Consider the following 24,672-nt stretch of genomic DNA (forward strand, 5'->3'; position numbering starts at 1 on the left):
CCTACTAGAACAATTCAGATGACACACGACTTGGCAATATTGCAGGAGAATGTCATCTGTAACTTGCGTCACCTGTCACAGGCACTTCACTTGTCGTTCACTTTCGCGCACAGCCGTCTATAATTACAAGCCAAGCCATGCTGCAAAGTTTGGCAACGTTGTCCGTTGTCACTACAAAAATGCTGCTGTCGCTTCAGTTTCGCTACCAATTTTCATAGGGACTGACTTGTACTTGGGGTGTTTTTCGGCGAAACCGGGCGACCACGTAGTGCGTAGGTCATATTTGAGCTTGTACATGTACTTGAATAAATAGGTACAAGTAGGTACTTGTAAAGTATCCAGTAATGAGTAAAGAGTAACCTACTTTAGATATACCGTAAAACGGGGAACACTTTTCAACTTCAACTTGCTCTGTTTCTAACAATTCTGCAGAATAAATATAAGAAAAATCACGTCACATCCTATTGATCTACCGAATGACGAATGGGTCACATTTTCTAATCTAATCTGGCCTCAAAAAAAATGGCGTGTTCAAAGTTATACTGCGAGTGGGGTTACTTTGAACACCCATCTGTTTTAATGCATAAAATAAAGTAAACCCCTCATAATGGCAATAAAAGTGTATATTAGCATTGAGTAATTAAATCTTCACTCAACGATATTAGGCCTTGCACAATATTTAAAATCATTTTTTGTTAAATTCTTGCTCACAAACAAGAAATAAGTCCAATAATTGTATGTATTTATTAAAAAAAACACAAGTGGATATAAAAAATATTTCAAAGATAAGTTAAAAGCCTCTTTTATGCTTACAAACTTACAAATAAAGAGATAAAAAAACATGAATTGAATGACTTTACATAAAGAAACGCTGTCTATTCACAATTGCACAACCATAACACTCCACAACGGAAAATACAATGATCATACATATTTTCGTGTTCAAAGTGACCCCACGACGCATGTTAGTCGCCATTGGGATACCTATTCACCCAAACTTCATTTTTGAAATCGATTCTTGATCGATACATTATGTAGTCTTGGATGAGTAAGTATTGGAAAGCACATTCTTGTTCATCATCAGAAACCGACATTTTCTCTAGATTCACAATTTGGAGGGAAACGAAATTTAAGTTTGCCACGGTGCGATACAGATTTCTCTAATAGGTGTCATGTAGTAGAAACCCACAATTAAAAGAGGTTTCTTTCTAGAATTTGAAAATATCTTCATACTACACTCTGCGTTAGAGGGCGCAGTACACGCTTAAGCGCTGAGGTGATCAAAGTCACCACTGACCACACGAATCAAAATTCACCCCGTTTTACGGTACTTATTTCGTTTAGCAACTTACCTGATTAATAATTTCTGTTGATTCAATACGGAGTAACGCAAATCGTCGCAAATTCACTCTGGTAAAACGGGTAAATAGGATTATTACACCCAAAATACACCTGAAATTTACCAAGTTGAATTCGGAAATCGGCCCTACCTGCAGTGTTGCCATAATTCTCAGCACGGCTTGTAAATATAGATGATTGTGGCATTGATTATATACACTGTATATAATCAATGGTTGTGGTTACACCATATACAGTGAATTTTTTTTAAATGCGAACATAGGAGTTTGCATGCAATGTAATTTCCCTATGTTCGATTTAAAAAAAAACACATCAATCTATTGAGTAGTTCAAATGAGTAGTAGATACAATTGACAGCTGTCACATTTTTTAAAATACCGCCGTCCAATTTAATTACGAAATCGGTTAGGTTATTGCTTAGAATGTCATGGAGGCCAGTTCGAACATTTGTTGTAATTGTTTTTGTTATTTATTTTCTTATTTTCTTCATTTATGTATTTAATAAATCAAATTAGTAGAATACCAGGTGCACATGACTTACAAATAATTGAAGGTTGGTTCACAATGAATTGTGGTGACAGCGCGTGGCCTGTGAGGTCAAGTTATCGTAAGTTATCGTAAATTTATCCTAAAGTTGCTATGGCCTCACACGGCTTATTTAAAAAAAATCTTACCGAGTGCTCTTCATCATAAAGACTATCAGTTGCTGTTCATAGTCACACAAGTTGCACGATTTGGGAATGTGAACCGCGCACACCTCATAGATTGATGTGTTTTTTTTAAAATCGAACATAGGGAAATTACATTGCATGCAAACTCCTATGTTCGCATTTAAAAAAAATTCACTGTATGTATAGGTTACACGCTATACTTCGGCATATTTTCCGTTGAATGCAGCTCGTGCTCATAACCATAAAATCTAACCTAGAAACAGTTAAATTGAAAAAAATGAAAAATTTTAGAATGTGGTCAGCCCGACTCTCCAAATATGCTACTGTTATATCAATTGGCTGTTCAGGTTATTTTCTCGGTACTTATTATGAAAGAAGCAAACAAATATCAACAGAATCGAGATATTTGAGATCCCCTGCGATATTTTCAAATGTATTTGCAGCAACACCTCTAACACCTGCAACATTGGGAAGTAACAATGCCAACCGCATATCGGAAATTATGAAATATGGTTTTCCTGGTTTAGACAATATTAGATCATTTGATAATTTTATTTTGAGTTACGATCGTAAAACTCGTGTTGCCCATTGGGTATTTGAACACTTAACTAAAGAAAATATGAAATTTAATGAAGGCGTCGATAGAGCATTATGTGAGTTTCAAGCAGATAAAAGTATACATCATTATTTTAGGTGAGGCAAGTAATTAATATATGAAAGCAATGAATTATGTAATTTAGATCGGAAAACACTGATTACAAAGGATCTGGATATGATCGTGGTCATTTAGCAGCAGCGGGTAATCATAAAGCAAGTCAAAAGTATGTAGAGCAAACATTCCTGTTGTCTAATATGGCACCTCAAGTTGGAGTGGGTTTTAACAGGCATTCATGGAACAGGTTGGAGAAGTACGTCAGAAAGAAAGCCAAAGTGAATAACAATGTTTATTGCTGTACTGGACCTTTATACTTACCTCGGTATTAGAATACTTTTAAATTATTTGTAAAGTAATTAAATGGGAAATTTTAGTAAAGAATCCGATGGAAAGAAATACGTTAAGTATGAAGTCATAGGTGCCAATAATGTGGCTGTACCCACTCATTTCTTTAAAGTTATTCTATTTGAAACAACAAATGGCATTCTAGAGTTAGAGGCTTATGTAATGCCTAATCAAGCAATAGACGATGCAATACCCCTTGCTAGTTTTCAGGTGATAAGATGTTCTACGCTGCTTAATCTAGACATATTGTTACAGGTTCCACCTGACAGTATTGAACGAGCTGCAGGTTTATTATTTTTTGATAACATTGGTAAAACTAAAATTAGTAGAATCAATGGTAAGAATATTTAAGTGGTGATCTCATAGTGTTGTACTTTACTACCTAAGTCACTGCTCACAGTAACAATATGTGTTTTAACTGTTCTTGTTGGATTTATAAAGATGAGCAATGGAACCTATCCACAAAAGTGATTGTATGATAAAGATATAGTAACGGGTGTCCCAAAATTAACGCAAGATTTGAATTTGCCGCCATTTGTGCGGTGAAGTGTTGGCAACCCTGAAAAAAAAGCAATTTGACAGCTAACAGTATAGGGTTATTAAAAATGGAGCGTTACACGATAGAACAACGTGTCTTCATTATTAAAGAATATTTCAAAAATAGTCAACTGTGAAGAGATTAATTGAAAAATTCATGGAGACTGGATCCGTTGGAGATAGTAAACACACTGGTCGTCCAAAAACAAGCCGTTCGAATGTGAACACTATTCCGACCATATTTTGTATGAAATTTTCGAACTGCAGCCGCCAAGCTTTCACTATTTTTGAAATATTCTTTAATAATGAAGACACGTTGTTCTATCGTGTAACGCTCCATTTTTAATAACCCTATACTGTTAGCTGTCAAATTGCTTTTTTTTCAGGGTTGCCAACACTTCACCGCACAAATGACGGCAAATTCAAATCTTGCGTTAATTTTGGGACACCCGTTACAAGATGAAGTGTAGCACAAATGGTAGTTACTGAGTAGTGTTTTACTCCTGCAATACATGTACAAAATACACTGCAATCTCTCACAGTCACATGTAGATCCTTCAGTTAGCAGTTTTCATTTGGTGTATAACTTACTTTCCCAAAAAACAACCATTTAAAATTGGTACCGCAAGAAGTACCGCATCAGCGCCTTAGTTATATGATCTGAGGCGGCAGACGGTCGATTTTAGCATACTCGGATAGGCCAAAGTAGAAACTCCATCAGTTAAAATTTTGATCACTCTCGTTCAGTGGATTTCAAGATATCTCCTGTACTATAACAAAAAGTGATCGTACACTGTTCATTTGTGCAGTCAGTACACCCCCGCCACTAAAATGTGTGTTTGGATTGGTTCTAAACTGTTAAAAATTTGCAGTTTTGTTTTTTCACTGTAAACGAACATGCATTGTAATTACCATATTAATAACGATTAAATAAAGTTATAGATATCAGACAATAAATGTGTCAGCTATATAATTGACAAAAACTACAAGACAAATTTAAATAAAGAAAGAAGAAACAAATGAAAAATGTGATATTTTATATGAATAACTAAGGTTTTATTGAATATCTTCTGATGTAACAAATACTATATACCTAGTGTTTCATTCGTAATCATACCGTACGTTTTGTACAGTGAAACATTAAACAAATTGCATGCAAATTTAAGCAATATCCGTTTATAATACTACATTTATTAAGGCAGCATATCAAATTCGATCGCAATGTACTCCAAAAATTCATAAACGTTACTGGTTCTGTTTTTGTTGGACACAGTATATGATATGATCTAAATGAAATAAACTCAACTTGTTCCTAAATCTAGTCTTAACGTGGATTGATATGTATCTATATCTGATGATTCCGAAATGTTCCTTTTGGTTGAATTATGCAGTAATATTATTCAACCAACTGGATACCTACCTTATTTTACTTGATTACCTATAGAGTGATTAATTTCGCTTCAATCAAAAATATGTTCAACATACAGTAAGTGATAAAAGTGTGGGTAAATAAGTATGTATACTATGGTACTCGAGGAAATATTCTGAAATTATATTTATGTACATAATAAAAATAAATCTATATGTTCTGTTATATACATTCTTTACTTAGAATTCCTGGTACCAAAGACTAATAAAAAATGAAAAAAGTTTTCACCCTAAGGCGTGAACCTTACTCATTTTCCATGCTTTGATCAATACTTCCCAAAGAGCCACAGCTATGTGAGCTATGTTTTTCTTTACTAGTAGCAAAGATTAAAATTTCAAAGAAATTTCTCCATAAATAAGATAGTTGGCATCGCGCAATAATAATAATAATAATCCGTCTTTATTCTTTTGAATGGTTTCCCATTATAGAACATGTCAATGTTGATCTACGTTCTAGCTTAACTAAGTATAAATTTTTTTTAAATTTTTACTTAGGTAGCTTAAACGGAAAGCTTAAAGTTGAAGAGCTCGTTAAATAAATATAAAGGCAATGCGTGAAAGTATGCTTTTATTCTTATTTTGTATACGCTCATATCTTCGTTTTTCTTCAATCTCAATCCGGCATGTGATTAAATGTTTGGGTGCATATGTATATAGGGTTTTTTTCAAAATGAGCAGTGCGATGACATGGTGTGTCGAATTTATCAGCGTACCTTGTTGACATACCTTTATTGAAATACGAATTTTTCTTAAACGTATGTAATTTTGTATAAGTGTGCAATATATACACTTGTATATGAATGCCGAGAAAACTGTCATAATTTTATCTCTAATAAATAACGGTTTGCAATGCTCAATACTATAATACTAGCGAATGGTTCTGCTTAAAATTTGAATGAATGAAGCAATCTTTTGCATTTCTTTCGGCTCTGCCTTTTAATTTTTATATCTAAGAATATGTCTACCAAATTTGGTTCCAATAGGTTGAGCCGTTTAGCCAGAAATGAGAGTACAGGTGGACAGACAGGCTGAAATCATTGAAGGTTTGTTTGATTCGCCTTCCTGTGCTTCAAAATTAAAAAAATTTCCGTAAAAAAAAGTGGGGGGGGGGGGGGTCATTTTTTACCCAATACAATAGCATTGTTTAAATTATTTAAACAAATGACAATATACCTACATCTAGTCCAAGCTATATATTTTTTACAAAAAAAATTAGTTACCCGGCGAACCGGGCTTTTTAGGCAGGTGAAATGATTTAAATTGGGAAAAAATAATTAAAACAGCTGAATTTTTCCACGCGGGTGAAATCCCGGGGGTTGAAAGGGGTGGAAAGTGGTGTTTTGCAAATTGTTGGCAAAACTATTAATTTGAGACGAAAATGTTAAATGTAAAATTATAGAGATTAAAACAATTAGCACCTTTTTAATCTGCACTATTTTCACATAACCTCCAATTTTCCTAGAAAAACCGAAAAAAACTGTTTTTTTTGGTTTTTTATTCCTATTTCTGCGAAAAAAATGTCGTAGGGGTTTGAAATTTGGAGGAAACAGCTTGTTTTATGATAAAAAAGAAGAAATTTTTGGGCCCATAAATTTGAACCGTTCACGGAGAAAAATGATTTGTCATAAGAACAAAAAAATAAGTATATGCAGCTAATTTTCTTTGCACCTATATGGACTGCTAAAAGTTTTGCAGCAAGAGCAAAGAAAAAATGCTACCTATTTTTAGTTGATGTAACTAAATACGTTTTGCTTTTCCTACTAAAATCTGAAAGTACCTGTTACTAAACTATTTTGATTTCGTAACAAATAACTTTAGCTGCGGCTGCCAGTAAATTTAGTATCCAATAATCGATGAAATTTGCAATAGAACCAGTCCCATTTGTAGCCACTACTAACATATTGAAGTACCGGTCACTGAATCTCTTTGCTCTCTAAGCAAATTATTTTAGCTGCAGCTGCTAAGAGCGTTATTATCCTATAATAGACGAAACTTGCACTAGCAGCTAAATTGTGTGCGGTCTGGCAAAAATTGTCTTTGTAGCCACAGAGATCTGGTAATTCCAAAAATAAATTCCTTCGTGTATGAAAGGTCTCAGTCCAATGGTTAATGACAGACGTCCATGGAGATACATTGTTCTCCAGCCACTTGACAATTTCACTCTTCTCTTCACCAATCTCTACAAATTTACACATCTTCATTATACTCATTGTTTTTAAAAGTAATGTAATGTTTGTGGAAGTAACATTCTCACCTTTATTTGAACCATGAACTGTAGCTGTACTTTTAGTTTTTTTTATTAATCAATCGAATACTAGTAAATCGTCTTCTCAAATTATAATATTTAGTAAATAATTTACCTCTCTCTGATTTCTTGCCCTGTTCGTTTACTATGGTAAAATAACAATCCTGGAAACATTTAATTAAAAATGCAATTCTCTACAACTATAAACGGACATACTTTGGTTTCTGTTGGGAACATACGCTGGACGATGACCGCCAAACTGTCAAGCCGAGCTGTCGGTATACTGCAAAATACGCATGTAGTATAAACAGATTTACCTATGTCTTCGTTATACACACCTCTTAGTAAAATCAACCTTCAGCTCGTGTTCGATTATCACATCTGGGTCTTTTTTGTCGCCATTTTGAGGCAATCGTTAGATTTCGACGCTTAGCCGGCGGTATTTTATACTTTATACATTTACAGAAAGTAAAGACACATTTTTTCGACTTACCTTTGAAGACGCTACTCAACATTTCTAGCCCCCAACATTTTAGTAGACCGTCGATGTATCACCAGAAACACTTTCCACACTCACACACTGCAATTCTGATTCCGACATTTCCGCTAATTTGCTCAAGGTACAGAACACTTACGCGTAAAATTAAAATGATAAATGAAACCGAAACTTACTGCTTCGCTTGTACTTCTACTTAGGCAGTGGGCTGCGGAAATTGGTTTTATTTCTCTGCTGACCGTTGACTCATACCTACGTATGTAATTCTATAGCTAACATACTTTGTCGGCTCAGCAAACCATTTGCATCTGGGTGCAAAACAGATTGCTACGCGAGGAACAGCTGAGACAGCGAAATTTTCATTTGTAATTACTACTAGGATACCTTGTTGTCTCAGCTAATCTTTGTGTACTAAAATTTTTGTCACTTCCAACAAATTCGTTTTCGCTTCTGAGACAAACATAAAAGACATTCTACTAAAAGATTTTTTCATCAGAGCAAAAATAATGATAGCAAAATAGAAACTGCTAAGAGAACCAACTTATTTTTCTCCGTGTTTCCAAGATCTTACGATTTCTGAAAAAAACCTCTTTTTCAAGAGGATGAAAAATCTATTTTTTTTTCATCGTACCATTGCATAATTTATTATTCAATGATCGTACAGAGGTGTGCGGGGTAGCAAAATTTTCGGGAAGGCTTATATTTTAATAAACAAAAATAAAAAAATATTATTCCTATAGCAAAAATTCGAGAAAATCGCCAAAAACTGGGAAAACAGTTACACTGTTTTTGACATGATATGTCTTCTCAGCAACGGACCTATGGGGGGGCAGGCTGCCCCTCCAATAGTCAACTAGTTGGCAATTTTGACAAGAGTTGGTAATTTTCATTATCTACCAGTTGGCGAATGCCGCGAAAGTAGGTTAAATCGTAAATGTAATAAATCGACCATTGAAGGAATGAGGAATTGCGGCAAAATCTATAAAAAAAGACTCTTTAATAGGAAAGTCACTTCCTTCTTCAACACAAGCTTGGTATTTTGGTAATGCTTTTAATTAGTATTATGCCCGTTTGCACCGACAAAATTAAGTGGAGCTTAGCTTAAGCGTAGCTTAAAATCCATGACAACGATTATTGAGACAATGGTTGCCATGGATTTTAAGCTACGCTTAAGCTAAGCGCCGCTTAAATTTGTCGGTGCAAACGGGCATTAGAGACCGTATACTGATATCCTACATTTTCTACATGATTTATTAGACTTGGAAATACCACTTAATACTTAAATAGATACTACCCGTTTGAGTTGGAAATTTTAACAGGTGAGTTGGCAAAATGTCATGTCTGCCCCCCCAATTTTCTTGTCTAGGTCCGTCCCTGTGTCTTCTTGCTTTTCTTTAACGTTTGCTTAAATATTCTCTTTTGTTATCTTATGTTCAACTGTTTTAGTTAAATCATATCTTTATTATTTCTTTTTTTGCATTTTTACCGCAATAAAAGCAATTCGAAATAAAATCGGATTATCTTACTTCCTGATTTCTAAACAATTTCTTTTTGTTCACTGACTCTTCTTCCTGCCTTTTTATTTTGATGCAATTGCGTTGGGCCTGTTGATAAGCTTGCAAAATCTGCAATAAGAACGTTAGTTTTACCGGCTAAAGCAAATGATTTAAGATGTAAAAGCTGGAATAAACTTTATGAGGATTTTATTCATAATTCCTATAAATTAACGATCAACAGGCCCAGCTTAATCCCATCAGCTGTAAAACAGGCAGGAAGAAGAGTTAGTGAACAAAAACAAATTGTTCAGGAAGCAGAAGAATTCGATTTTACTTCAAATTGCTTTTATTGCGGTAAAAATGCAAAAGTTGTGTAATTAAGGCAGTTGGACACTAGGAAACAAAAGAAAATATTTTAGCAACATTAAAGAGGAGAGAGAAGACAGATTTCAAAAACTTTTTATTAGCGCGGATCCAATACGTTAATTTATTTGCAAAAAAAGCTATTTATCTACTGTCAAAAACGGTATATCTTAAAACTGTTCCCCACGTTTTTGCCGCTTTTCTTTAAATTTTTCTATTGGAATAATATTTTTTATTTTTGATTATTAAAATGTAAGTCGTTACGAAAATTTTGCTACCTCGCTCACCTCTGTACGATGAAAAAAAATAGATTTTCCATCCCCTTGAAAAAGAGGTGGTTTTTTCAGGAATCGTGAGATCTTGGAAACGGTTCAACTTTACAGGCCTAAAATTATATCTATATATATCTTCTTTTTTATCATGAAACAAGCTATGTTTCCTCCAAATTTAAAACCCCTACGACATTTTTTTCGCAAAATTAAGAATAAAAAACGAAAAAAACAGTTTTTCTCTTTATCTCTTCCTTGACCTACCCCACATTCCTTTACGTATTTACATAGATTAAATTACATTTAAAGGTAAAGCAAATGTCTGTGTAGGCGTCTCTGAGAATTTCCGCCACGTTGCGAATATGTTAAATCACAGTTACGAATTCAACAAATTTAGTGCATGTTTTTCCTTGTAAGTTATGTAAGCAAAGATTTGTAAGTAAGCAACTACCCTTTGTATAATATGTAGGTACTTTATACAGGGTGTAACATCCCCCTCGGATCGCAATGGTAATGCCTTTACCATAAAAGATATCGGAAAAAAATGGAGGAGCAAAAGTGTTTCTGAAATATTTCTGGTCACCAGTGGCGTGCTGTATTTCTCTAGCGTATCAAACATCCGTTTTTTTTTTAAAATGGAACACACTCCATATTTTGAGAAATTCAAAAGTACTATAGAGTACTTTTTTATTTTTTATGTACCTAGGTAACATAGTATACCCTTAACTTTACCCATTTCGCTATTATAACCTTTTCTTCTCAAAATTTGACCGTTTTTCGAATTTATATTTTCCAGAGAAACTAATCACGCCGGCGCTTAAATTTTGAATTCAGGCACATACCTGGTGAATATTTCAAAACCGAACATAATAAATAATAATAATAACATAATTAACATGTTAAAAAATTTAAATGTTTTTTGCAGATTGTTGCTTCACATGTAGGTTAACTTCCGACTTCCCAGGGTTTATGATGACCCGATGCAATCGAAAGAAGATTTTTTTCTCATCTAATGATATGCGAATTTGTTCATTTGCTGATGTATTTCTCATAATTTCATAAAAAATTCAACATAATTAGCAATTAGCAAAATCATGTTAAGCCATGACTCAATTGGAAATTTTCTAAAGAATTGAATAACATTTGAATCTGCTTTGCTTTGTCTTACTAATAGTGCTAATAGTCATGGCTTACATGATTTTGATAATTGCACTTGTTTCCAAATTTTTTATAAAATAATGGGAAATGCAACCGAAAATTAACTAATTCGTATGTGATTAGATGAGAAAACAATATTTCTTTCGATTGGTGTCTCGTCTCATTACAAGCCCTATAAGTTAACATGAGGAGCACAATCTACAAAAAAACATTTATCCCATGTTAATTGCCTATGCTCGGATCGGATCTTTAAAATAACGGCATCGAATTTTTTTTAATAACTTATTTTTATTAAATTCTTCCAAATCGACCTTCTTGTCAGGTTTTATGATAAAAAACTGAGAAAAAAGTGTCTAAGACAAAAAGCTAAAATATTTTTTTTTCGGCAAAACGGTTATTTTTATTTCGTTAAAATTTTGGTAGTCTACATTGGGCATAAAAGATGTAAGACTGTGAAAATCTTTTTTAACTTCCTAGCACGAGCTAGTAGTTATTGCGATAGCCGTTTTTTGGATATGTCAAAATTATGTAATTGTAAACAGGAACAGGTACATTGTCAGGCTGAAACTGAAGGTACCTTCCATTCAAGAAATACGGCAGATTTTTCTATAACTGGTCAGTGTAGAATATATTATTAATTTAAATTAGAGCAGAAAAAGAAAGGTGAAAGAATGCGATATACGCCTACACAAGGCCGCGCTTGACTAACACACAATATAAAGAGCCATTGTTCGAATATTGTCTGCAAAATGCAGTGAATAATCGCTACTATTGGGGCAAAAACATTTTCCGCGGAGTCGACATATCCCACGGTCAAAATTGAGCGTTTAAAATTTATACAGACGGTGTCTATTAAGTGTAGTAGTATTATCTTGGGCGACACATAAAGTCACTACAGGGCCGTACCCAGAATATTTTTTCGAGGGGGGTTGTTATTAGAAAAATAAAGTACAGTGTAGTAGCCCCAATTGTGCACGTTTTTCACCTTTAATATAACTGTAGGGGTATAATGATAGAAATAACCTGAAGTCATTTGTTGACATAGTTTGGTATAGTTGACCTTGTTGTGACACAGAAACAATGAAGAAAAATAAATAATGAGTAAAATGATTTATTTGTAATATTATTATAGGAGTATTAGGCATATTAAAGTGAGTATAATAGCATAAATTTTACAAAACGAAATCCAGTCTTCTTTTTTTATTTGCGAAGACTGCCTAGACTTCCGGTGTCACTCGGCTGCTGGCGGTGCTGCGACAGCAACGGACAAAAGCACGTTACGGTAGGTACAGTCCGACCTAGAAATAGAAAATGATGCACGCTCCGATTTTCGCTATCATTTCCGAAGTCAAACCACGAATTTTCTGTAGTCGGCTGCTGGCTGCGACTAATAATTTTCTTTCCCTTTATTATTTCGGAGGGGGTTTCAACCCCTCTAACCCCCCCCCCCTTGGGTACGGCCCTGAGTCACTATAAATATAGAGCGACACACATAGATAATAGATTATTAATGTATATCTATGGCGATTTGACGACACATTATCCAACACGCCTCCTGGGATTTTACCCAACGTACTAACGATCGGTGGAATCATGATGCTACAATAAGACAGGTGGAATAACGATAAATGAATAATAGTGCATTATATATCAAGGTAAGGAGTCCAGTATTATTGCCTTGCTTGAGCACCTTTATTCATTGTTGAGCACCAAGATTACATCTCGAGGCGCTTGCGCCGAGAGGTATAAGGTGCGACAGATGGCGCAATAGTTGCAGGTAGTAGGTTGCAGTCATATTGTGGTATCACAGATTTAAATATACTATTTAAATCTGTGGTGGTATGTAGACTGGCGGCTGCTGGCATAGAAACTTTGCAAGTGGAAAAAAGGTTTAATCATGTCATCAGACGCTAGTATATAGTAAAAAAACAACGTTTCTAAACTAAAACAAAGCAAAATCGCGCGGCGCCTAAGTTATTTTTCCGTAGCCGGTAACGCAGCCACAACCTGTGCTGTCTTGACCACGGTCTTGACTCTTTTCAAATGACAGTAAACGAAAATGGAAAAAATACAATACGATGGCTGTTGTACAAAATTTTAATAAATTAATTAAGGGCGAAGAAGAATTGAATGGCAACATGCTGCCTTCGGTGTTATCCAGTTCAAATATCTCGTATTCGAGAATGTCGGCGGACAGCGACGATTTTGATATACAACAGGAGCTAAGAAACATTGAAAATGTAATCAGCTTAACCCGTGCAAATATCGACGCATTAAATGCGAAATTCGCCGACTTTCAACATCCCCCTGCAATGTACTTGAAGGAATACGACGATTTAACATCAAAGTTGCACCAATTGGAAGCGGAAGAAAGGAGGTTACACGAACAGTTGCGAAATGGCCAGGAGAGTCCCGAATTGAGCCATTATGAAACTTATACTCCACCACAATGCGATACATTAACACGGCCTAAAACTTTTTTAAGAGCTCATTTACCCAACCAGCAACGTACTAGCGTGCAAGTGCGTCAAGGTCTTACGTTGCGGGAAGCCTTAGCTAAAGCAATGAAACTTCGGAATCTTTTTTGTGAAATGTGCTGTGTATACTTAGGAAATAGTACTTTTGTGGTGAATTGGGATGTGGATATTAGTACATTAGATTGTGAAGAAATTACCGTTAAAATATTAGATAAATTTCCAATACCGACAAGTATTTCTCATAATTTTGTGCGGAAAACATTTTTTTCTTTAGTATTTTGTGAATGTTGCCGGAGACTTTTGTTTCAAGGGTTTCATTGTCGAACTTGTGGATATAAGTTTCATCAACGTTGTGCAAATGGAGTTCCTTCATTATGCCACCAAGTACGTTTCTACAGTAACCAGGTTTTTTTATTGATAGATGTGAACAACTTTTGGGTTTATTTGTGGTCTATTTCTTATTTATTGAAAGTAGATAATCGAGTAGATAATTTGAGATCATTCTTAATTGCAAATGGTGATTCTAAATCAGTATTGCCCGAGGTATTGCTATTCTCGCACACTTACAAAGTTTCCCACTTTGAATTTTTATGCAATACAGTAGACTCGCGTTTTTGTGAACATTGGCGTATATGAACGTTCAATAATGTAAACAACAAAACATTCCTATTGACTACTCTGTAGTGTGAACAACGTATACTCTCAGTAATGTGAATGTGAACAGTACATATTGCAGGTTCAGACTTGCTTGCAACTGTTTTAGGAGCATATCACAGGTCAAGAAAAAAATAATTTTTTTTTGCGCATGGGATTTACATAATATATTCTGACTATAATAAGCAAAAATAAATAAAAAGTGCGATTAGACATCGAAAATATTTGCTTTTATAAAAGTTATAGCGATTTGATTGAAAGCTTTCAGGGGCGAAAATTAAAGCTGGAATCTTTGTTTTTCCTCAAATAAAAAGAAAAATGGAGGGTGTTCCCGCGGTTACTTAGCAAAGAGAAAAAAAATCCTGGAACAGTTTTAAGGCAATAGTCCATGGTTTCCCGTTCACTGTTTCCTGGGTAACCATAGAGGTAAAAATTATGACGAGCTGACGGGTTTTGGTTTTGCATCATCTGGTATAAAATGTCTCTAAAGATGCACAGGTTACATTCTCATTTAGATTAATTTAAGGATAATATGGGAGCTTATTCGGAATAACAAGGACAACCCTTTCATCAAGACATAATAGAATTTAGGCACGTTACCAATGCCAGTAAGCTGGAAGCATGATGGACGATCATATTTGGGGGTTGATGAGAAAAACTTCAGTTGAACATGACAAAAACAGCAAAACTGTTCCATTTTTAAACATTTAGACTCTAAGAGAAACAAATTATAAATGTAGGAACGTTTCCTTATAATAAATCATGCCTATGTAAGTAACATTTTATAGGTATTTTTATTTTTTGGTTTTTTGCATTTTTTTCGCACAAAAACAAATACATAGTCTTTTTTTGTTCTAATTCTTATTTGTGGCTATATGTCGCAGCCGTTTAATGAAATTGGACATTTCATGAAAAGTCTAGTCATTTATATGAAACTGTGGAACAGTTTACTTTCCAAGACCAAGCGATTGGATTCCCTTCCCATTAGAGATCGATAAATGGTATCCTTATCGATCTAGAAGGGGAAGGGAAAATACCCCACACGTACAAATTTTCAGCGTTTCACTAAATGACTAGGCCTCGGACTAGGCGTTTCGTGAAATGACTGATTTCACTAAAAGACTACGACATATACATTACAAGCAATACAAATAAGGTATATATGTCCCATGCGCAAAAATGCTGTAGACCGGTGTATTAGGCATTTTTGTAGGAAGTCCAGAGGCAAACGCACGTGTTTGTGTTCATGTTCATCATTTACAAAATGGCACATACTGTACTATGCGATCAAAAATGAGTTGCTGTCAAGTCACCTTTGGAATTTTCGTTTGCATGGGAAATCGTACTTAACTTCCAAAGGCGTCTCAACCGCCACTCATTTTTGATCGCCCGTTATATTATAAAAATAAATAATTTATATGCCGTCGATACTGTGAACAATCTCGAAAACATGAACCCTCTGGAATTTGTTGAGTTCGTATTAACGGGAGTCTACTGTACTTACATCACGAAGCTACACTACATTGTTCCTTAATTGAATTTCTAATGCTAATGTTTCCATAAATTGATTGCTTTATTTGTATCTCGATTTGTATGTAACACATGAGAACCGCCGAACCATATGCTAAACCCGAGACTAAACTACAACTTCACAAAATTTTGACGACTGAAAAAGACTAGGAAAAAGACTGTATGTGTGAGGAAAATTGAGAAATTTCTTCTTTCTTATTTGTACCCATAATCATTTTACAGTTCCATGCAAATTTTAGTAAAAAATTGAGTTTATGTAGGTACCTGGAACTGCGCATGCGCAAACCTAAATTTTGAAACTAATGTTAGATTTTCCTTTGTTCCAAGCGCCAAAGTATCAAATTTCATTTAAATGCGAGTTTAAATGCTTCCATAAATAAAAAAAAGTTGACACTGCGCATGCGCAAAACCAAATTTTGAAGCTGGCGTTAGATTTTCCTTTATTCCAAGTGCCTATGTGTCACATTTCATTTAAATTCTTCCATAAACAAAAAAGTTGGCACTGTGCATGCGCAAAAACAAATTTTGAAACTGGCATTTGATTTTCCTTTATTCCAAGCGCCTATGTATCAAATTTCATTTAAATTCTTCCATAAATAAAAAAGTTGGTACTGCGCATGCGCAAAACCAAATTTTGAAACTGGCGTTAGATTTTCCTTTATTCCAAGTGCCTATGTATCAAATTTCGTTTAAATTCTTCCATAAATAAAAAAGTTCGCACTGCGCATGCGCAAAACCAAATTTTGAAACTGGAATTAGATTTTCCTTTATTTCAAGTGCCTATGTATCAAATTTCATTCAAATACTTTTATAAGAAAAAAAGTTTGCAATTCGGTTTATAAATGGTCGAGATGCGAAAAGGGCACTGAATTTTGAATCGATTCGACTCAACTTTTGGCATTGCGTATTATATGGCTAAGGCTATGCCCATATTGAATTTCATACAATTCAGTTCATCACTAACGGAGATGTAAAAGCGATCGGACATTTCTAAACAAAATTGTCGTTCACACGGACAGATAGAGAGACAGACAGGCACAGGAACAGACGGACAGACCAACAGACAGACGACAGACAACAATACAAAATTTTAAATGATCTCTAGGATGGTTAATAAACGGCAAAAGTGTAAAATTATGGAAGATGTAAAAAACGGTTTGTTGGTTTTTTTACAATAACTTTTTTAGCAATAAACGCAGAAAACATTCCTTCCTTGGTACAAGACTCGACACCATAACGAACCAAATAGCGAAAAAAGTAGAACAATAGCTCTTAAGATAAAGAACTAGTAGCGTCGCAAAAGTAGCGGACGGACGGGCAGACAGACGGACGGACAAAGTGGCCACAATAGCGCATTTTTTTTTATTTTTGTGGAAATGCGCTAAAAAATGGCGTATTTTCGAGTGCTGCGTTGCGCACAGGTCTATGGATGTCGAAAACTTGGATACTCAGCCTAACAATCCTTCTTTAATCCTCCTTCTTTAAAAAACTCATGTCACTGGTCGCTTTTCGAATTTTGCGATTGGTTAGTTTGAACGATCTCGAACGATATCAGACGAACCGCGTTGATTTTACAAGTTCAAGTTCAATTTAACAAACAAAACAAGTGCAGTGCAGTCACAGCTTACTTACTATAGCTGTGGTGCAGTCGCCAGTCAGTGGTTTATTTACGAGTGCAGTGCTGCACAATACTGCGCACAACCTTACACCTTCTGTTTTTGAATGTCAATCATCGTTCATTCAGCTTAGATCACACCTTGAATATCATGTTAATTGTCCCATAACAAATTCGGGATCTGCCACATTATGATATTACAGGAATGGGCTACGCAGTTTCAAAGAAACGTGCATCTTTCACCTGCCTATGATATGATTAAGGCCGATTCTCACTTTCGTGCAAAGAACCGGCCGGGCAACGGCACGGCACATACTCGGCACGGGCAAAGTTTTTTGAGTTCAATTCACACTGCGACACGCTTGCCGCAGGTAAGCAGTTTCTACGTGAGTTTCAACTGTGGAAATGTTCGAAACTTCCACGTTAATAAAAATAGGTCTAATATTAGATGATTAAGAACAAGAAAGTACATATTGCAGAAAAATAAAAATACGTTTTTGTGTATATAAAATGCATAAGAAGTATCTTTTATGACCGAAATCATTCTCTCGGACACATTCAATCAGCATCTCATCTTGTTCCGCTGAAAAAGTGTTCCTTTGCTGACCCTTCAACCTTTCTTGTACTATGAAGACTGAACTAAAGTCGGTGACCTGCACAGATTGTATTCACACTTGTCGGAACGTGCACGGTACATGCCCGGCAAATATTGTTTCAGAAGAACACCGCGTGCAAAAGCCGTAGCTTGCCGAGTCGTTGCTCGCATAGTGTGAATTACACCCCAAAAAATTCATAAGATTCAATAATATAGATATTTTGCCGAGTCGATGCCTTGCCTGTGCCGAGTACGTGCCTTGCACGAAAGTGAGAATCGACCTTTAAGATCAAGGTCAAGTTCGTAGAACCTAGAACACTGTTTTCATTTATTCGCACATTTCGTCGAAACGACAACGCACTTTGCTTTTAGACGAACTACATTTTACATCATCTTTCGTTAAGGTTGGTTGAGCAAAAACCTATTTATTCACAAATTTCGTGAGGCGGCATGACATTTTGATTTAATGGGAGCATTACAGCTTAGCTTTCTTCTGTTAAGATCGAGCTCAAGTTGGTAGAGCGAAATCCGAATTTCTTCACAATTTTTGTGGGGTATAACACTTTAATTTCATGGGAGGGAACTAAATTTTATCGCATTTTTTAAATTAAATTGGAAGTTAAGTGGTAGAGCAAAATCTTCACTCATTCACAAATTTCGTCGGAAAAAACGGCTGGACACTTTCACTTCATGGGAAGGAACTAAATTTTACACCAACTTTCTTTAATTAAACTCGAGATTAAGTTGGTAGAGCAAAATCCTTATTTATGATTAAGTTGGTAGAGCAAAATCCTCTTTTCTTCACGGGAAAATTGGCATTACATTTTGATTTCATGGGAGAGCACTAAATTTTATGCCATTTTTCTTTGAATATTGGAGGTTAGGTAAGTGGGAGAGCAAAATTTTCATTTATTCACAAATTTCGTTCGACAAAGAACAGGACACTTTCATTTCATTGGAAGGAACTAAATTTTTTGTATTTCTCTTTGATTAAATTGTAGGTTAATAAGTGGTAGAGAAAAACTTCATTTATTCATCCTCAATTATTCATAAATTGCGTGGGAAAATCGACAAAACATTTTGATTTCACGGGAGGGAACTAAATTTTATCGCATTTTTCTTTGATTAAATTGGAGGTTAAGTGCTAGAGCAAAATCTTCATTTATTCATCCTCATTTATTTATAAATTTCGTGGGAAAAACGCCAGAACATTTTGATTTCATGGGAAGGAACCAAATTTTATGCCACTTCACTTTGGTTAAATTCGAGGTTCAGTGGTAGAGCAAAATCTTCATTTTTTCACAAATTTCGTCGGAAAAACGGCAGCACACTTTTATGTCATGGGAAGGAACTAAATTTTACAACAACTTTCTTTTATTAAGGTTGAGATTAAGTTGGTAGATCAAAATCCTCATTTACGATTAAGTTGGTAGAGCGAAATCCTCATTTTTTCACAAAATTTGTGGGAAAATCGGCAGTACATTTTGATTTCATTGGAGGGAACTAAATTTTATGCCAGTTTTCTTTGAGTAAATTGGAGGTTAAGTGGTAGAGCAAAATTTTCATTTGTTCACAAATTTTGTCAAAGAAATGACCGAACACTTTCATTTCATGGGAAGGAACTAAATTGTTTGTTATTTTTCTTTGATTAAATTGGAGGTTCAGTGGTAGAGCAAAATCTTCATTTATTCATCCTCATTTATTCACAAATTTCGTGGAAAAATTGGCAAGGCACTTTAATTTCATGGGAGGGAACTAAATTTTATGGCATTTTTCTTTGTTGAAATTGGAGGATGTTCACAAATTTCGTGGGAAAAACGACGGAACATTTTGATTTCATGGGGAGAACTAAAGGAACTAAATTTTATGCCATATCACTGATTACATTTGAGGTTAAGTGGTAGAGCAAAATCATCATTCATTCACAAATTTCGTCGTAAAAAAACGGCAGGGCGTTTTGACTTCATGGGAAGAAGATAAATTTTATGCCACTTCACTTTGATTAAATTCGAGGTTAAGTGGTAGAGCAAAATCTTCATTTTTTCACAAATTTCGTCGGAAAAACGGCAGGACACTTTTACGTCATGGGAAGGAACTAAATTGTTGGTTATTTCTCTTTGATTAAATTGGAGATTAAGTGGTAGAGCAAAATCTTCATTTATTCATCCTCATTTATTCACAAATAATAATAATAATAATAACTGCAATATCTCCACCAAAAACCCAAGCAACCACACAAATACAACTTCAAGAACCAAGAAACACCATAAATACAAGTAACGCAACATGTACTACAAAGACAGGTCCACCCAATAAAGTTACACGCGCTAGCACAGTTAAAAAACACATAACTCCTTCTTCACAGAAACACACCACGTTATCACAACCCACTCGTACTCAATCCAAACGCAAAAACCTAAACAGCACTACTAGCTCACAAAATACTGTAATATCTCCATCAATAACCCAAGCAACAACACAAATACAACTTCAAGAACAAAGAAACACCATAAAGACAAGTAACGCAACATGCACTACAAAGACAGGTCCACCCAATAAAGTTACACGCCCGAGCACAGTTAAAAAACACAATAGGTACTCCTTCTCAGAAACAAACCACTTTATCACAACCCACTCGTATTCAACCTAAACGCAAAGCCAAAAAAACACTTACACAATAAACTCTATTTAATAAAATTACAGGAATTATTATAATGATTTTGTTTATTTTGTTTTGTTTTCCTCTTTCCTGATAGCGTTGGCTATTGTGCCCATCAATAGCTATGTTGGTAAGTATGAATTACATACTATCCCTAGATTTCCAATGTGCGTGTGTGAATTTCTATTGTAATTTTTATTGTATATTTTTTTTTAGAACCCTACATAACTTCACCAGACACAGACACAGACACTAATCGTTACTTGATTTTAATCCGTGCGATTAGTTAACCAAGCTAGACCTGAGTTCTCACAAGATACACCGACCATAATAATAATGCCTTTATTGGGCTACACCATTTTTTCAGATATCCTTCTACATGACCATCTACTCAAAGGGCGGAGTTCAGGTTGTAATAAAAATGTTATTACTTCCTGCTCTTCCAATCAACCCATTGAGAAAATCGGCAAGGCACTTTGATTACATGGGAGGGAACTAAATTTTATGGCATTTTTCTTTGATTAAATTGGAGGTTAAGTGGAAGAGCAAAATTTTCATTTGTTCACAAATTTCGTGGTAAAAACGACATAACATTTTGATTTCATGGAGAGGAACTAAAGGAACTAAATTTTATACCATATCACTTTGATTAAATTTGAGGTTACGTGGTAGAGCAAAATCTTCATTCATTCATTAATTTCGTCGGAAAAAAAGGACAGGACGTTTTGACTTCATGGGAAGAAACTAAATTTTATGCCACTTAACTTTGATTAAATTCGAGGTTAAGTGGTAGAGCAAAATCTTCATTCATTAATAAATTTCGTCGGAAAAACTGCAGGACACTTTGATTAACATATCTACAAACTTTAATTCACAAGCCTTTTTGTCTTTTGCGTCTTTTGAAGTAAATTTTGTCTATTTTTTGTAGAAAGAAGTTTAAAAAAAACCGGTAATAGCCTACATTACATTCTCATGAGCTAATCCAGCCCATAATCTGCTGTCCATGCAAATTTGTATAGACACCTACCAGATTACTTTTATTTTGTTTAGATTTTATGAAAAGAAACATTTATAATACATCTTGAGGGGTTTTAAGAGCAATTTACGAAATTAATTTATATTTAGCTTCTCTACGTTAAATCAACAAATTTGTTTATAATGCGTCTGAGCAATTATTGATGCATGAATGTTCGTGCAGTGTACCTAAATACCTACTACTTTCACGCAACCGTTGAAGCATTTAGTGCCACAAGCAATTTTTACTTTACATGAGTACTGTGCATATAATTCCATGTTGATACAACTTTCACCGTCTAATATTTTGAGTGCTAAAATGTATAACCAGTTATCTATGTAATTAGAAGACAACTTGGCAAGACGAGCAGGCGTAGCCTGCGGAGTCGCGCTAGTTAAAAAAAAATAGAAATGACACATCTGATGCAAGGTATTATGATAATTTGACTGAACTAAAAGTTCTGGATAGGTTTTTAAAACTCTCCAAGGTTAACCTCGAGGTGAGGGATTTCTTACTGCCCGCAATATGTGTACACATTTTGTTTTGGCACTGTACAGTGTCTAGCAGTGTCCGAGGCAGTGTCCCATATTTCCACACAGTGCCGCAGTGTGACGCCGTAAATTTATTTATGGGTAGGTATGAGCAATGTGCTGATTTTTGCGTAATCGACCGTTATTGACGTGTATTTTCTATTGCTGTCTGTCTGTCCGTGTCCACAATAACTTTGTGTAGAACCGTCCGATCGCTTTGAAAATTGATAGGTACACATGTTCTTCAGGATATAAGAAAGGTCACTATTGTTTTTTGGCTACGTAGACCAACGTCCGTCCGTCCGCTAACTTTGCGACGCTACTAGTTTTTTATCTTAAGAGCTATTGTTCTACTTTTTTCGCTATTTGGTTCGTTATGGTGTCGAGTCTTGTACCAAGGAAGGAATTTTTTCTGTACCGCTTACAAAAAAAGTTATTGTAAAAAAAACAAAAAACCGTTTTTTACATGTTCCATAATTTTACACTTTTGCCGTTTATTAACGATCCTAGAGATCGTTTATAATTTTGCATTGCTATCTGTCGCCTGCCGGTTGGTCTCTCCGTCTGTTCCTTTGTCTGTCTGTCCATCTATCTGTCCGTGTGAACGATAACTTTGTTTAGAAATGTTCGATCGCTTTTACATCTCCGTTAGTTATGAACTGAATTGCATGAAATTCAATATGGGCATAGCTTTAGCCATATAATACGCAATGCCAAAAGTTGAATCGAATCGATTCAAAATTCACAGTGCCCTTTTCGCATCTCGACCATTTATAAACCGAATTGCAAACTTTTTTACTTATAAAAGTATTTGAATGAAATTTGATACATAGGCACTTGGAATAAAGGGAAATCAAACGCCAATTTCAAAATTTGGTTTTGCGCATGCGCAGTGCCAACTTTTTTATTTATGGAAGAATTTAAACGAAATTTGATACAGAAGCACTTCGAATAAAGGAAAATCAAACGGCAATTTCAATATTTGGTTTTGCGCATGCGCAGTGCCAACTTTTTTATTTATGGAAGAATTTAAACGAAATTTGATACATAGGCACTTGGGATAAAGGAAAATCAACCGCCAATTTCAAAATTTGGTTTTGCGCATGCGCAGTGCCAACTTTTTTATTTATGGAAGAATTTAAACGAAATTTGATACATAGGCACTTGTAATAAAAGAAAATCAAACGCCAATTTCAAAATTTGGTTTTGCGCATGCGCAGTGCCAACTTTTTTATTTATGGAAGAATTTAAACGAAATTTGATACATAGGCACTTGGGATAAAGGAAAATCAAACGCAATTTCAAAATTTGGTTTTGCGCATGCGCAGTGCCAACTTTTTTATTTATGGAAGAATTTAAACGAAATTTGATACAGAAGCACTTGGAATAAAGAAAAATCAAACGCCAATTTCAAAATTTGGTTTTGCGCATGCGCAGTGCCAACTTTTTTATTTATGGAAGAATTTAAACGAAATTTGTTACATAGGCACTTGGGATAAAGGAAAATCAAACGCCAATTTCAAAATTTGGTTTTGCGCATGCGCAGTGCCAACTTTTTTATTTATGGAAGAATTTAAACGAAATTGGATACATAGGCACTTGGGATAAAGGAAAATCAAACGCCAATTTCAAAATTTGGTTTTGCGCATGCGCAGTGCCAACTTTTTTATTTATGGAAGAATTTAAACGAAATTTGATACAGAAGCACTTGGGATAAAGGAAAATCAAACGCCAATTTCAAAATTTGGTTTTGCGCATGCGCAGTGCCAACTTTTTTATTTTTGGAAGAATTTAAACGAAATTTGATACATAGGCACTTGGGATAAAGGAAAATCAAACGCCAATTTCAAAATTTGGTTTTGCGCATGCGCAGTGCCAAGTTTTTTATTTATGGAAGAATTTAAACGAAATTTGATACAAAAGCACTTCGAATAAAGGAAAATCAAACGCCAATTTCAAAATTTGGTTTTGCGCATGCGCAGTGCCAACTTTTTTATTTATGGAAGAATTTAAACGAAATTTATCCATAGGCACTTGGGATAAAAGAAAATCAAACGCCAATTTCAAAATTTGGTTTTGCGCATGCGCAGTGCCAACTTTTTTATTTATGGAAGAATTTAAACGAATTTTGATACATAGGCACTTGGGATAAAGGAAAATCAAACGCCAATTTCAAAATTTGGTTTTGCGCATGCGCAGTGGCAACTTTTTTATTTATGGAAGAATTTAAACGAAATTTGATACATAGGCACTTGGGATAAAGGAAAATCAAACCCCAATTTCAAAATTTGGTTTTGCGCATGCGCAGTGCCAACTTTTTTATTTATGGAAGAATTTAAACGAAATTTGATACATAAGCACTTCGAATAAAGAAAAATCAAACGCCAATTTCAAAATTTGGTTTTGCGCATGCGCAGTGCCAACTTTTTTATTTATGGAAGAATTTAAACGAAATTTTATACATAGGCACTTGGGATAAAGGAAAATCAAACGCCAATTTCAAAATTTGGTTTTGCGCATGCGCAGTGCCAACTTTTTTATTTATGGAAGAATTTAAACGAAATTTGATACAGAA

At 34.9% G+C, this 24,672-nt stretch overlaps 2 protein-coding genes across 2 annotated transcripts; both read left to right on the forward strand.

The window, feature by feature from the left end:
• Positions 1-1,937: 1,937 nt before the first annotated feature.
• LOC116163286 (endonuclease G, mitochondrial) lies at positions 1,938-3,612 on the forward strand. Its single transcript, XM_031477163.1, has 5 exons — positions 1,938-1,966; positions 2,474-2,723; positions 2,771-3,007; positions 3,060-3,240; positions 3,286-3,612. Exons 2-5 carry the CDS (start codon positions 2,533-2,535, stop codon positions 3,379-3,381), a joined length of 705 nt encoding a protein of 234 aa, XP_031333023.1. The 5' UTR covers positions 1,938-1,966; positions 2,474-2,532; the 3' UTR covers positions 3,382-3,612.
• Positions 3,613-13,034: 9,422 nt separating this feature from the next.
• Positions 13,035-14,298, forward strand: LOC116164178 (raf homolog serine/threonine-protein kinase Raf-like). The gene has a single exon (XM_031478316.1). The coding sequence runs from the start codon at positions 13,101-13,103 to the stop codon at positions 14,133-14,135; it is 1,035 nt and encodes a 344-aa protein (XP_031334176.1). The 5' UTR covers positions 13,035-13,100; the 3' UTR covers positions 14,136-14,298.
• The last annotated feature ends 10,374 nt before the right edge of the window (positions 14,299-24,672 follow it).

Source organism: Photinus pyralis, unplaced genomic scaffold (assembly GCF_008802855.1).
Source record: "Photinus pyralis isolate 1611_PpyrPB1 unplaced genomic scaffold, Ppyr1.3 Ppyr1.4_LG2, whole genome shotgun sequence".
Taxonomy (NCBI): Eukaryota; Metazoa; Arthropoda; class Insecta; order Coleoptera; family Lampyridae; genus Photinus; species Photinus pyralis.